The sequence below is a fragment of the Melospiza georgiana genome, chromosome 9 (genome assembly GCF_028018845.1).
Source record: "Melospiza georgiana isolate bMelGeo1 chromosome 9, bMelGeo1.pri, whole genome shotgun sequence".
In the NCBI taxonomy this organism is placed as follows: Eukaryota; Metazoa; Chordata; class Aves; order Passeriformes; family Passerellidae; genus Melospiza; species Melospiza georgiana.
This window is the reverse complement of record NC_080438.1, coordinates 2,244,092-2,258,923: the sequence shown is the minus strand read 5'-3', so window position 1 is coordinate 2,258,923 and position 14,832 is coordinate 2,244,092. Positions and strand designations below refer to the sequence as shown.

Sequence of the window (14,832 nt, the reverse complement as noted above, 5' to 3'; positions counted from 1 at the left end):
TGTGGGACACATCCCCTATACCCCAGTGTGGGCTTACAGTGTGGGACACATCCCCTGTACCCAGTGTGGGCTGACACTCTGTGGGACACATCCCCTGTACCCAGTGTGGGCTGACACTCTGTGGGACACATCCCCTGTACCCCAGTGTGGGGCTGACACTCTGTGGGACACATCCCCTGTACCCCAGTGTGGGGCTGACAGTGTGGGACACATCCCCTGTACCCCAGTCTGGGCTGACATTCTGTAGGACACATCCCCTGTACCCCAGTCTGGGCTGACACTCTGTGGGACACATCCCCTGTACCCCAGTGTGGGCTGACAGTGTGGGACACATCCCCTGTACCCAGTGTGGGGCTGCATGGCCAGAGCCATCCCCTCCCCTGCCTGCATCCTTGCATGGCTCAGCTCCTTCCTCCACCACAGCCAGGGCTGGAAGCAGATCCTGGGGAACACAAGAGTGGCTGGTCCTTGTTGCCGTGTGAGACTTTATTGGCTCGGCTGTCCCCCCATAGGGCTGTCCCCCAGCCAGGACCTTCCACTGCTCATGGCTACATGAGGAACCTGGAGAGATCCTCCTTGATCTCAGCCTCGTCCCAGGGCCCGTGGATGTTGTCCTTGAGCAGCTGCAGGCGGATGAGGCAGTAGGGGCACAGGCAGGAGATGGCGAGCAGCAGGGAGGCGAAGAGCACGGCGCCCACACTGGACACGGTGGCCAGCGCCGCCAGCGCCGCCAGCGCGAAGAGCACCGTGACGGCCACGTAGCATCGCGGCGTCCGCGCCTTCAGCTTCTTCTGCAGCATGGGCCACAGGGCGAACATCTGCATGGCGAAGGTCACCATGACGAAGGCGTGCAGGGCGCGCGGCAGGCGCGACGCCAGGCACACCGAGGCGAAGATGGCCATGTTGAGGGACAGCGTGCTGGACACGATGGCGGCGTTGGCGCCGTAGTCGAAGAAGATGAGGTGCCCCAGGAGCATGAGGGCCGACATGGCGTAGATGGTGTCCGTGCTGATGGACTCGGTGAGCGTCTTGAGCACGGGCGAGAAGCCGTAGGTGAAGGCGGCGAACACCAGCGTGCTCTTGAGGTCGGCCCAGCGCGTCCGCCCGCTCGCCCAGCGCCCGGCCCCGCCGTCTACGGCGTCGAACAGGACATAACCGAGCAGGGAGGACACCAGCGCCGCTGCGAAAAGGCCCTGCGGGCTCAGCAGCCCCGCGTCCATGTACCACCAGGTGAGCACGAAGACGCAGACGCTGCACAGCTGCTGCACCACCGCTCCCGACTGGAACACCACGGCCTGGTACCGGTACTGCCGGGCGTGCACGTTCTTCCGCAGCTCCTCCAGGAACCGCTGGTCCACGTAGTTATCGGGGAAAGGCTGCCGCTCGTACAGCACCTTCTGCCACCGCCGCCCGGGCACCGGCTCCATGGCCCCGGCACGGCGGGGGCTCCACGGGCCCGAGCCCGGCGCCGGCCCCGGTCCCGCCGCTGCCGGGGATAGCGCAAGGGACGCCGGGGCGCTCACGGCCGCCACCTGCCGGCCGGAACCGAGGGACACGGGCCGGAATCCCGGGACACGGGCCGGAGCCCCGGGCGGAATCGGGAGCCGGGGCCGGTCCCAGGCCGGGCACCGCCCCGCCTCAGAGGGGTCATCTCCCCCCGGCCGCGATCCCCGCTCCGTGTGAGCTTCAGCAGCCTCTGGGCTGGGATCAGGGCGCAGCGCAGCTCCGTGCTGGGATCTGCTCATCCCGAGGGCCGCAAGTCCCTGTCCCCCTGCAGCTGCTGCCGGTGCGTGCTGGGGCTGTCTCGCTCCTGCCTGGCCCCGCAAGAGAGATGGGGTTGGAGGGATGCTCCTGCCCTGCTCCCACACCCTGGCGAGGGGCTGAATCCCTGCAGCCCCCGAGGAGGGCACAGCCGCCGATGGGATTCAGCCAGCGCCTCTCTGTGCTTGGACATCCCGGTGCGTGCCCGGCTTTGCTGCTGGCAGCGTGGCCTCAGCCGATGCTGCAGGCCCCACTCCCCGTCCCGGTCCAGCCAGGCACCTGCTTTTCTGGCCGAACCAGGCTCAGCAGGCAGCTCAGGAATGTGGGTGTGATGCTGCAGGGCGCCCTTCCCCTGCAGCTCCCGCCTGCTCACAGCTCAGCCCGAGACAGGAGCAGGAGGAGCAGAGCGGGGCTGGAGAGGGGCAGCTCCGCAGGCACATCCATCTCCTGTGCTGCCGAAGGGACTCGGCGTGTGCAGCAAGGGGACAGAGGCACATTAAGGGAGGTTTCACAGTGTTTTCCCTACGTCTGTGTTTGCTTGTGCTCAGGTCTGAGCCTTGCCAGCCCCAGAGAGGCGCTTGCTGCTGAGGAGCTGCTTCATTTGGCCTCACCCGAGAGGCCTCACCCGGGACAAGGCAGCCCCGAACAGGGCCTGGTTTGTGCTGTGGGAAGGGCCCTCATGGCCCCACTCTCCGGTTGTTTTCACCCAGAGCCTGGACAGGAGACTCCCCAAACAGATCCCAGCTCCTCAGACACGTGCAGAGCAGCAGGAAACACCCACGCAGCTGCCGTGCCTTTGGGGGGCCCTCAGGCTGAGCCACGCCACAGTGACACCTCCAAAGTGCCACCTCCCAGCCCCGTGTCACTGCACTTGCTGGGCAGGGCAGAAGCAGCTGCTCACCCTGGGCAGGTACCCCTGCCATGGGGTGATTCCCAGCCAGGATGGAGCTGGACTGGGTTCTAGCTGCCCTCCCTGAAAGCCCCCAGCCCCAGCTTTGCACAGAGCCATGCTCGTGCCTCCATGGGCACAAGGCAGCGCCCACAGGGACAGGGAGTGCTGCCAGCTCCTGGGATTGCTGGCATTGCCTCGGTGCCCAGCGCCTGGGAACTTGAGATTTTGAACGAAATGTCCTTCTCCCAAAGTCATGTGGAGTAAAGCTGGGGCAGGCAGGAGGAAAGCTGGGAGGGCAGAGAGCCATTCCTGCTGCTCTGAAAAGTGCCACGACCACCACAGAAGAGGAATGCCACCTCCTGTGCTCGCACTGGGGGTGGTGGCAGCAGGTTTGCTGTCACCTGGCCCTGGCTCTCTGCACATCTGTGATGCTCTGGGGACCAAGAAGAGCATGGGGCTGGAGCATGAGGCTGCTTCCACATGGTCAGGTCCATGTGGAAATCCCAGGGGAGAGAACAGAGGTGATAGGTCTGACAGTGCTCACAGGGGTATGAGGGTGAGGGAAGAGATGAGGCTCTGACTCCATGTTTCAGAAGGCTTGATTGATTATTTTATGATATATATTATATTAAAACTATACTAAAAGAATAGAAGAAAGGATTTCATCAGAAGGCAAGCTAAGAATAGAAAAAGAAAGAATGAGTAACAAAGGCTTGTGGCTCAGACTCTCTGTCCGAGCCAGCTGACTGTGATTGGCCATTAATTAGAAACAACCACATGAGACCAATCACAGATGCACCTGTTGCATTCCACAGCAGCAGATAATCAATGTTTACATTTTGTTCCTGAGGCCTGTCAGCTTCTCAGGAGCAAAAAATCTTAAGGAAAAGAATTTTTCATAAAAGATGTCTGTGACAGATGGGTACTCTGTGTGTCCTTTCAGGTCTCTGCTGCGGGGCAGCAGAGTGCCTTTGGAGGCAGGGATGGGGGGAGGCTGGGGCTGGTCAGTGACTCAGAGCGCTCCTGAGCCATGCTGGGTGATGCCAGCAAAGCCAAACCCCTTGGGGACATCCAGCACAGCAGCTGGAGCCCCCCATGGGGGCTCTGCACCCCTGGCAATGCCAGCCCAGGGCTGAGACCCGCAGGGCCTGGCACCCACCTGGTGCTCGGGGGACCCCGGCGACGAAGCAGCTGCCGTGCTGTGCTGGCCCTGTGTCCCTGGGAGGGGACAGCGTGTGACTGCCACGTGTGGTGGCGCCGCCCACGGTGCAAAGGACAGCTCAGCGCTGCCCAGGTGGCCCAGACTTTGCCGCGGGGCAGTGACTGTCAGGGACAGCGAGTGTCCTGCCTGCACAGCTGTCCTGGCAGGTCCTGCCACGGCACCCGCCACGTCACCGTCACCAGCCAGCCCTGCTGCTCAGAGGGGACCTTGTGCCATGGAGTCATCCCCCAGCCCTCCTGGGAGCTCTCCTGGCAGGATAAGCAGTAGCTAAGGTCAAGAATACAAAAGTCCTTTGTGAGCATCGAAATTCCCACTGTGGGTTCTGTGTGCCACAGGACCTCCCTCCCCTCACAGTTCAGTGTCCCCAGGTGCCACTGGAGAGGCTGTGGGGTGGTGAGGGCTCTGAGCCCCTCTGCTGAGGTGCAGGGATGAGGAGCTGGGTGGCCCTACAAACTCTGAGTGTGCTGGGGCTTGGCAAAGGGACCCCACTGCAGATTTGTTCAGAGCCTGCTCCTCTGAGTGTTGGGACTCACTGCTGAGGTTGTCTGGAGGGAAGGTGGGAAAGGTGACAGGCTGGGACTGAAATAGCTGGGATTGATGTGAACCTCCACTGGAGATGTTTAAATATCAAAGTATGGCAGGCACTGCTCAGGGCTGCCTCAGGGTGTGTGTTCCCCTCGGGACGGGCCCATCACGTGTGCTACAGAAAGAGGCTCCCCAATAACTGGGCAGCACACTCTGCTGAGGGGCTGAGCCTGCACGGGTGAGGATGGGTCCTGTGCCTCTCCCTGTGCCCCAGACAGGGTCTGTGTCACCCCCAGGAGTGACAGGGCACAGCTATGGATCCCTGGGCCTGGCTTCTCTGCCAAGCCATCCCCCAGCCTTCCCTCTGGCCCTGGAGCCAAACCCTCCCTGCACAGGAATGTTGCTCAGGGAGGAGGGAGGTTGGCACAGCTCCAGCTGCTGCATTTTTCCATGCCCAGAGATGTCTCCTGCCTTACAAGGCCCCATGGCACAGGCTGTGCCTGCTCTCCTGCAGTCCCCTATGTAAGGATTGTTTGGATTCAGGGACTGGGCTGAGCCCTGGGGGGATACTGGGGCAGGCAGGGCTGGGATTGCCTGCCCATGGTGCTGCTCCCTTTCCTGGGTGCAGGTCACATTTCCTGAGCTGAGCTGAGGCTGCTGGAGAAACCTGCTCAGGGCTGGCACAGCAGTCCAGGAAAATGGGATTGGGTCTGAGAAGCCCACAATGGAAAGGTTTGGGATTTGCTGAGCCTCTTGCAGGGGGAGAAGGATGGGAAGGCTGAGGATGTGGGGCAGCAGAGGTGAGCTGTGGAAAGCCACGTGCCTGCAGGGATGTGACCTCTGGAACACACAGCACAGCACAGCACGTGGGGGGCTGTGAAACTGAGCTGCCTCACTCCTGGCATTCCCTGCCGGTCAGCACAGATCCCTCTGGCAAAACAGCCTCCCCAGCACCCACTGAGGGCCCTGCAAAAGGGACAAGCCAGCCCAGCCCAGCCCAGGGCCTGCCAGCTCCAGGGCAGTGGGGCAGCAGGGCCTGTTTTGCAGGGAAACTCCATCAGCTGCCGCCTAGTAAAGATGTTTTTGATTTTAAATCTGATTTAGAAAAAGAAAACCCCTAGGAAACAACAGCCAAAAATGACACCAGCAATGAGCTCTGGCAGTTGCAGGGTGCTCCAGGGTGGGATGAGTCCAAACTTCAGCTGCTCAGGTAAGCTCCGCTCAACTTTCAGCTGTATGTGGCACATCTCCAACACAGAGATGCAGGGAGCAAAACAGACCTTGGAGATAAAATAATAAAACTGCCTGTGGGACCTGAGCATGGGCTGTCATGGAAGCTGCAGGGTGAAAACTGAGATTTGGGAACAAGGAGGGTCCTATGGTGCACGTGGGTGTCTCCAAGAGCTGGCACAGCAGGGCTGGGGCTCCGAACCAAAGCTTTGCCCAGTGGTTTCTCACTCAGCTCCCCCTTGTTTAGCCCTGAACGTGCAGTGTAGGGATGGATGTGAACTGCTGAGCCAGCTCTTCCACGGCTGCATCACGAGCTGCAGGTGGCAGAACACTGCAAAACCCACCAGAGGGCAAGAGCAATGTCCCCTCAGGAGTGGTGGCTCCCCCAGAGCAGCTCCCCAGCTCTGCCCACCCTGAGCCTCCTGCAGCAGCCACCTCCCTCCCCTTGCAGCTCTGGGACACACAGGCGTGAAGGGACACGGAGTTTCTAACAAGGTTTGTGGTGTCTGACACGGAGATATTTTTGTTCTAGAAATGGGGAGGGGGATATTGGATGAAACCATGTCTGCAAACACTGCTGGTTTTTCTAGGAAGTGGGGAAAAACGTGGTGTGCACAGGTCAAAAAGAGGTTGCAACTCCCTGTTCCAGCCTGGTGTGCTGCGAGAGGATCCTCCCCTCTGCTCCCCTTCCCATTTGCCTAGTAAAGAAGTAAAGAAGCTTTTGTTCAAGCACAGCATGGCCTCAGCCTGGAAACACAGAGATTTCCCAGGAGATCTCCTCACCAGGAGCCCTCACTGCCCTTCTCCCTGGAGCTCCAGGCAGGAGCCATGTGCTGAGTGAGGGCTGAGGAGCGTTTCACCCCTGCAGTGCTTCTCCCTGCCCCAAACCACAGGGAGGGGTGCCTGGGTCCCTGAGCAGTGTGACATTCCTGCTGCCACCAGCCCGTACCCCTCTGCCTGTTTTTAAATACCTGGCAGGGAGGTATTTGGGAATTCGGTTCATTTCAGCAGGGAGGGGATGGAGCCAGGTGGGAATTCAGTTCATTTCAGCAGGGAGGGGATGGAGCCAGGTGGGAATTCAGTTCATTTCAGCAGTGGGCAGAAAGGGGAAGGGAGGCAGCCGAGCCTGTGGGGCTCCCTGTGTGTGCCTGGTGAGCCCTTTGGGATGAGGATCCCCAGCAGAGGTGCTGGTGCTCCTGGGTGGGCCGTGCCACCCTGCCGTGCTCCTGGCACTGCTGCCCAGGGCTCTGAGCCCCCTCCAGCCCAGGATGTGTGTCTCAGCTCGGGGTTTGTGCTGAGGAAGCCACGGAAGCCCTGCCCTGCCCTGCTGGAGCAGGTGCTGGACATCCCCCATAGAGGAACCCAGCCCTGGGCTGCCCCGGGTGCTTTCCCAGCCCTTCCTCCCACCCCAGGGCACAGTGAGGAGAGGGAAGGGGAAGCTCCAGCCCACGCTGTCCTCCCAGACATGAAGGCTAAAAGAGCTTCACACTTTCTTTGTGAAGTTTGGCCGTTTCTCAGTTTCAGCAGTGAAATTCGATTTTTCTTTTCCCAGGGGGGCTCAGACAGCAGGTGCTGACACCCACCATGGTGGGTTCAGCCCCCACCCCACATTTCCATCACGAGAGCAAGAATTCTTTTGGATTCTCTGTGTCCCAGCCGTCAGCAGCCTTTGGAGCTTCCCCATTGCACCAGCCCCCCTCCCCAGATGGCAAGAGGAGCTCCCCAGTGGCTGAGCTCGTTTTTGCTCTCCAGCTCCAGGGCTCTGAATCGGTGTCACAGCACTGCCAAGGTGCTGCTCAGGTTGTGCCTGGAGCAGCTCCCGGGATGGAATCAAAGAGCAATCACCTGCTCAGCTGGAGCGGGACTTGGCTCCTGTTGGATTTTCCAAAGAAAATTATTCCAACCTTTATTTTATGCACAGCCTTCCTTTCGGCGCAAATCGCCTGTGAAAAACGCCAATCGCTTCTTTTGAAAATTGTGAAAGTTGAATAGTAATCAAACGGTTATAAAAATAGTAATACAATTAGAGTAATAAAAATTTGGACAATTTGAATTAGGATAATATGAGACAACAAATACAAAGAGTTACAGACGGTCCAGGTGCCTTTTTCTGAGCCTGAAAAAGGAGCCACGTTAACAGAGGATTAACCCTTAAAAGCAACAGCCTGTTGCATATTCATACACCTCATCCATGATGCACAAATTCCATTCAAACACAGGATTCTGTCTGGGCAGTGTCAGCTTCTTCCTCTGAATCCTGACAGCGCATTTGAGGCAGGAAGAAGTTCATTTCTCCTGATAATGGAGCAATAAATTCTCTTTCTCTGAAAGATTCAGGTGTCCTGTGGCTGCTGTCTCGCTGCAAGTCCTTTCTTTTAAAAAACATATCCTACATAGCATCGTTTCTATTTTAACAATTTTTATAACCTAAACCAATATTTAACACAGTACTTAAGAGAATTAATACAGCATCACTTCCTAACCCAACACACATAATATTCATTTGAATATTTGCCAAAAGCCAATCATAAAACACACGCATTTTTCACACTGCCGAAGATATAAAAGAAATTGAGGTTTTTTTAAAAAAGTTTTGTGCTGTTTTGCTGGATTCTCTCCTGCAAGTGGTTAACAGTTCATGTGAAGTCAGAGGAAGGTCTCTGGAGCAATGTTGCAATTTACAGCTTTTCCTTGACCAAGTAAGAAACAGTCAGGAAATTAAACAGGAAATTGTGTCTGGAAGGAACAAAAGTTGCGTTGTCAGAACCTGCTTATGAAAGATTTCGTTTATTTTAACCAGTAAGGAGCCAAGATCAATAGTCAGAAGAGGAAGGAGTTTGTGTGAATTAAATCACACGTGAAAAAAAAAAAAAAAAAAAAAACAAAAAAAAACAAGAGAGAGAGAAAAAAAGGCAACACTTGGGAAAACAAGCAGCCTTTGTAAAGAGCCGATAAGGATGAATGGCAGGGAAGGCTTTGCCACTGCAGAGGTGGGGACATCAGGATCCTGCCTGGCTGATCCAGGCTCTTCTTGGGGACTGCTTCAAAGGAGCTTTTCCTCCAGGATCCCAGCTCTGCAAAGCTTCCCCTGAAATGATGTGTCAGCTCTCAGGCTGTGTTTGGTCTAAGCTGTGCTCACTCCTAACGGGATCGCAGCACTGGGAGCTGTGCCAGGAGGGAGCAGCCCCATGGGCTGAGCCAGTGTGCCTTCAGAGCCTTCTCCAGGTCGGGGAGGCTGCAGGAATTCAACACTGAGGCCGAGAGCTGGCCGTGCTCAGCAATGGGTTAATGAATGTTTACCAGCTCTTCCAGCAGCCACATCAGCAGGTGTTTGGATTTCCAGCGCTTCACGGATGGATGCTCTGCTCCTGGCCGTGCCCAGCAGGTACTTTGTGGCCAGGGCTGTGTGTGGGGATGGGCAAACGCCCCGAGGCACCCCCAGCCCGGCTCCAACACAACAGCAGCGGGAACTTCACAGGCGTTAACGAAGGCACCAAGTTACAGGGTGAAAAATCAGGGCAAGAACAGACACAAAGACTTTACAAAGGTTTCCACTTCTGGCTGACTCCATTCACGGCATCCCCAAGCGCGTTAATGAACCCTGAGCAGGCTCCGCGCACAGAGCGCTCAGGTGACCCGGCCTGCGGGAATGTCCTGCATGGGACATGTCCGGGGCCAGACCATGAGGCTGCTGCTGCTGTGGCTGCCGTGATTCACCCCTCGCTGCGGGCTGAGCTGGCTCTCCCCGGTCAGAGTCCGGCCATGTGCGCGTTTCCAGCGTGGCTCGCTCCTGCCTCACCCCCCGCACGGCTCCCGGGCTGCGCTGTGCTGCTCCCCCCGTTCGTCTCACGGAGAGCCCCAGTCCTGAGGGTGGTTTTGGCCGGAGTGAGCCGCAGGGAAGGTTTTCCTGCCTCATGTGGAGGGGCGGCTTTGGGCCGAGTTACCCACACAACAGCCGGGCTGGGCTGTTCTGCTCCCGGCGCGGTGCCGGGGAGGCTCCTCGCTACTATCCCACATCCCACCCGGCCTGTTCTCCCTGAGCGGCTCCCACGATGGATATAAATGTGTGCTGACACATCTCAGGCGCGCCCACGAGCCCGGGCTGTAGCCGGGCCCCGCTGCCCCTCAGGGGCCCCTCAGAGCGACGGAAAATGGCGGCCGTAGACCGGCGCGTCAGCCCTATCCAGCCCGGAACTACAACTCCCGGCAGCCCCCGCGCGGCTATCCCGCTGCGGGCCTCAGCGCTCGGCAGCCTGCAGGGAAGCCTGATCAAAATAAAATCCAAATAATTAAGTGATGTCACGTGCGCGCGCCGGTGCTTGAAATGCCCCTGGAAACGGAGGCAGCGGCGGGCATCAGGCGCCTCGCGGGCGGTGGTTTGGCCGCCAGCCGTCGTTTATCACTATGGCGATTTCCCTTTAACGGCTTGTTTGCCGCAGCCACCTCCCAGAGCGGGGTCCTTGGAGGGGCGGGGAGAGACGAGCCCACTGGCCAATCGGCGTGGCGGGGAGGCGGGGCCAGCCGGCGGAGCGCTCATCCCATTGGCTGGCGGCGCGCAGCGGTGACGCGCATCCTTCCAGCTCAGCGCGTGAGGCGGTGGAAGGGGCGGGGCGGGGGGCCCGGCCCGGCGGGCAGTAACGGCCGCGCGCGCGGGGAGGAGCCGTGCGCAACAACGGCCGATCCCCCTCAGCGCCGCCGCCGCCGCCGCCCGCGGGAGGAGGATGCGCCGCCTCGGCCCGGCCGCTCCAGCCACACCGGCCAGACCATGAGGGAGCCGCCCCGCCGGCCCCTGGCGCTGGGCTCCTGCCTCCTGCTCTGCGCGCTGCTCTGGTGAGTGCCGGCCTCTCCGCCGCGCTGGGAGCGCTCCCTGGGCGGGCTGCGGGCAGCCGGGAGGGCGGCAGTCGGAGGGGAACTGTGGAGAGGCTCCGGTGCAGCCCCAGCCCGGGCGGGGACACACCTGGGGCGGGTGACACGGGAGCGCGCCCGGGTGCGTTCTGAGAGGAACCTCGGAGTCCTCCCGTTCCAGCGGGAGGAACCCCGCGGCCTGCCCGGGATGGTGAGCGGTGCCGGGATGGGTTCTGGGGCAGTGACACCCTGGGATGGTGAGCGGTGCCTGGATGGATTCCCTGGCAGTGACACCCTGGGGATGGTGAGCGGTGCCGGGATGGGTTCCTGTGCAGTGACACCCGGGGATGGTGCCATCTCTCGGGAGTGCCATTCCCGAAGGTGCCAGCCCTCAGGAGGGCCATTCCCGAAGGTGCCAGCCCTCGGGAGTGCCATTCCTGCTGCCAGGAGTGGCAGTGGCGGGTGAGGGCTGATCCCGCACACCGAGGGTCAGAGTTAGGTGTGTGTTGTTGTCTCTGTGCTTTCACCAGAGGCATTTCCAGTTTCAGGCTGAGCTTTTGCACTCTCGTGTGGAATATCGTGGTGCTTTATTCTTGAAACTCTTTTTCTGAGTTTAAGTTAAACCAAATGAACTCTCTTATTTTTGCTTTGATTATGCCTTTGACAGCGTTTTTACAGTGATTACCTGAATGAACTCTCTTATTTTTGCATTGATTATGCCTTTGACAGCATTTTTACAGTGATTACCTGAACTGTACTTTGTCCCAGCATCCCCTGTTTGCTTTCTTTTCAAACTTCCTTTAAGAGATGACATCCAACAGAACACAAATATTAGTAGAATGTATTTCTGTATGGTAAGTTCCAACCTTCTTCAACTTTGGCCCTCTTTGAACTTGGTGAGTCACTGTTTGAGAACTGATAGCCAGCTTGAACAGCAAACTGCAAGTATTGCAAATGGAGCAGCCACACTCTGGTGTATTGCTACAGCAGATTGTTCAGATACTCTGCTTAAATAAAGAAATCATCCTGAGGGTCTGGCCTGTCTCAGAGCTGGGTGAAGAGTGGGAGCCCAGGCACCTCTGTTTTACACAATCAGTGACAAATCTGCTGCTGCTGCTTGTGTCTCTGTGTTTGGACAGTCCTGAAGCAGCTTTGGAGACAAAAGCACATCTTGAAAACTTGGTTGCTGTGTTTACACTTAGCAAAATTTAAAACAAAAAAAAAAACACCAATTCCTGGCCATGTGGGTTTGATCAGGTGAGCTGTGAGCCTCAGGAGCTGTCTCCAGACAGCTTTGCTTTGCTTTTGCTCCTTGGGCAGTGAAGTTCTGGCAGGAGATTGTAGTTGTACAGCTAGGATTCCTATCAGGAAAGCAGTTTGGAGTACCTTGAGGGCTGTAATTTATGAGTGGAAGGGGATTTTAGCCTAATGATCAATAGGTGGGCAGGTTAATTTTTTTTTGTTGCTGTGTTCTTAGTCTGCTGTTGCACCAGGGCTTGATTTAGTGAAAAACTCAGCCTTTTTTTCAGGATAATTCTGTATTAAAGAAGGAATGCCACGTTCAGCTATCTTGTTGGAGTAATATTCTGGAAATCTCTGACAACCTCTGATCTCAGAGCTTGCAGTGAAGTGCCCCAATGCAAAACTCTCTTTTAGATTTGAGAACAGCAGCCTGCTCACTGGCTGCCCTGGGTTAGGAGCCACTGGATTCATTGAAATGTTGAGGGATGCAGCTGCAGTGTTCTGGTCTGCTGTTCAAGCATGGATTCACATTGGGGAGTTTGGGAGTTGGCTTTGGGACTGCTTTCATTTCAGAGTTGTGACTAGAAAATCTTTGTTGGTTCATGCATTGTTGGTGGAGTACAGAAGTTGATAGGCTGTGATTTGTTTAATGTTTTACTGTAAAGAAAATCAGCACCTTTCAGCAGTTAAGAAATCTCCAATAGCAAATGGAAGGATTTTGTTATAAATGTTGGCTTTTTAAATGTAGTTGTTTTGAGACATAATTTTCAAAGGACTTTGTGCTAGTAAGAAAGAAATTTTTTTTCCTTATAGGTGTCAACAGATGAACCCCAAAACCAGGGAAAAACCCACGAGACAAAACAGCTGCTCAAAGAACACTTGGGGCTGTTTGGGCTTCTTGCCTTTTTCTTTTTTTTTTTTAATCTGGGCTTTATTTTCTTTCTGAGTAGCTGTTGCTTCTTCCCTTGAAACTAAGCTTAAAATAGGAATTTTCAAAATCTCTCCTGATGCATTTTCAAGCTCACCTAAGAGAGTTGGTTCAGTGGGGAAATACTGATTAGTAAAGATCAGGTGGAGGGAAAAACAACTGATTTGAACTGGAAGATGTCATCCTGAGCATTGGAAGTGTGGCAGTGTTTTAGGAGATGCACAGAGGAGTGAGTAGGGGGTTGTTTGCCAAATTGTGCCTTTTCTGTGAAGGGGATGTGATGCTCTCTGGGTCAGTTATCAGCATTTGAGGCTTTCTGAAGCTCTGGCAGCCCTGAGCCAACAGGATTGCTCCAAGTGTCCAAGGAGCAGGATGGCTTTGGGGAAATCCTCCTGCTAGAGCAATGTAGTGCTCCAAAAAATGATGGGCATCTGTGCCTGACAAATGTCTGCTGTGCTCCTGAATTCCTTAATGCTCCACTTAATCCCTTTGTGTGCACGATCATGATGTAAAAAATACATTTCAGACTTGCAGGGCTTTGGAGCTTTGTGCCTCTGTGCAGAGCTGAGTGAGTGGAGGGGGTTTGGAAGCTTATCCTGTAGGATGCCAGCACTCTGTGAGGTGAGAGCAGCTGTGGTGGCTGTTGGGAGAGTGACCTGTGTAAATTATTCTGACATCAGCTTTCCCTGCCATAAGCTTCACTTCCAAAGTTTAATTGGGAGTTTAATAAAGAAATCATGCATCCAGTAATTTCTCTTTCTATCCCAGAAAGTTCATTGCCATATCCTGACCTACTTAGCTTTTATTAACTCTGCTGCTTGGGTTTACAGCTGTGAGTAAAAGGAGGAGGATGGGGGTCAGGATCCTTCAGCTGTTACTCTGTGAGTGTCCTGCACCAGGAAATGCCTTGTGCCAACCTGATTGAGCAGCAGGATGTGCTGGTTTTGATGGCAAAGCCTGGCCTAGGAGCTCTGAGTGAAACCCACCATGAGAGTGAACCCTGAAAGCTGCAAAGGTGGGATTGGAGTGAAGCCAGGAGTGAAACCTGGCTTACCAAGTACAGGGATCCTGGTTTTTATTCACCCCTGTTAATTATGTGTGGGGTTTAATGGCAGATAGTTCTAGTTTGGCTTTGCATTTTCAGTCCTGTCTGGTGTGAGAGCCCCAGTGCTGGACTGGGCTGTGGCAGCACCACCAGGTTCAGTGTGTGCTGCTGCTGCTGCTGCTCAGGTGAGAGCTGTGCAAACCACACCAGGGGTCTCACAGTGGGGCTTTGGCTGATTGAACCTTCATTTGCCTCATTGCTGACTTGTGGCTCACACCTAGAGCTCTCCTCTGTTAACTGCACCAAGCTGTGAGGGAGAGGTTTGTGTTGCAGGGTGCCTCATTCATGTGCCCCTTACCACTGAAATCCTTTTTTTTTTAATTTATTTTTTTCATGACTGCCCTCATGATCTGGATAGGACTGCACAAGTAACTCCTGCAGAAGTTCAGAATTTTATCTGCTGATTCTCCTCTTGATTACTTAAATCTCTTCAGAAGGCTGATACTAAACTAAACACTGAGTGTGTGCATTTTATAGCAGGAAGAAATGAAATTATTTAAGCACTGATACAATCAGAAGTGTTGTTCCTGGCATCTGATTTCAGAGTGGAAAGTGTGTTCCTAGGTATGGAGTATCCTGTTGGGAAGGGTCTTTGCTCTGTGGTAAAGGTTGGGACAAAAACTGCCCTGGAGCTCTTGGACTCCTACAAATGAAAATCACATTGCCCAGTGAAGCTTGTACATGCCAGCAGCGACCCAAGTGCTTGGCTCAATCAATTATTGAATATTTTGCCTCCTAGAATGATTTGGAAATCAGTGAACTGCTTTCATGCACTATCTTCTAAAAGATTTGTCCTAGAAACTTCAAGTTAGTTTGTTTGTTATGCAAATGGTGTGCTGAAGTGGCCTCTGCCATCACGAGGTGTCTGTGTTGGGGTAGGAGACCTTGCCTGTTGCAGTGAAATGTCTGCCTTGAGCACTTCATCTGAACTCTTTCTGCAGTGTCTCTCTGCTATTAGCTCTTTTTCACTTTGATGTTCTTGCTGTGTCTTGTGCAGAGACTTTTTTCTTGTGTTTAGTTTTCATTAGTGATCCAGCTTTTGGGGAGTTCTGTGCCTCTGTCAGAGGGAGGACATGCAGTGT

The 14,832-nt window shown here is 55.4% G+C and overlaps 2 protein-coding genes across 2 annotated transcripts in view; one reads left to right on the top strand and one right to left on the bottom strand.

Moving 5' to 3' along the window:
- Positions 1–467: 467 nt before the first annotated feature.
- On the bottom strand, positions 468–1,471 carry PIGC (phosphatidylinositol glycan anchor biosynthesis class C). The gene has a single exon (XM_058030319.1). It carries the CDS (start codon positions 1,425–1,427, stop codon positions 549–551), a length of 879 nt encoding a protein of 292 aa, XP_057886302.1. The 5' UTR covers positions 1,428–1,471; the 3' UTR covers positions 468–548.
- An 8,824-nt stretch (positions 1,472–10,295) lies between these two features.
- The window catches only part of SUCO (SUN domain containing ossification factor), a 41,083-nt gene continuing 36,546 nt past the window's right edge, over positions 10,296–14,832 (top strand). The window contains exon 1 of the mRNA XM_058030331.1: positions 10,296–10,460. Within this exon, the coding sequence (XP_057886314.1) occupies positions 10,396–10,460 (65 nt within the window). The 5' untranslated portion in view covers positions 10,296–10,395. The remainder of the gene's footprint in view (positions 10,461–14,832) is intronic.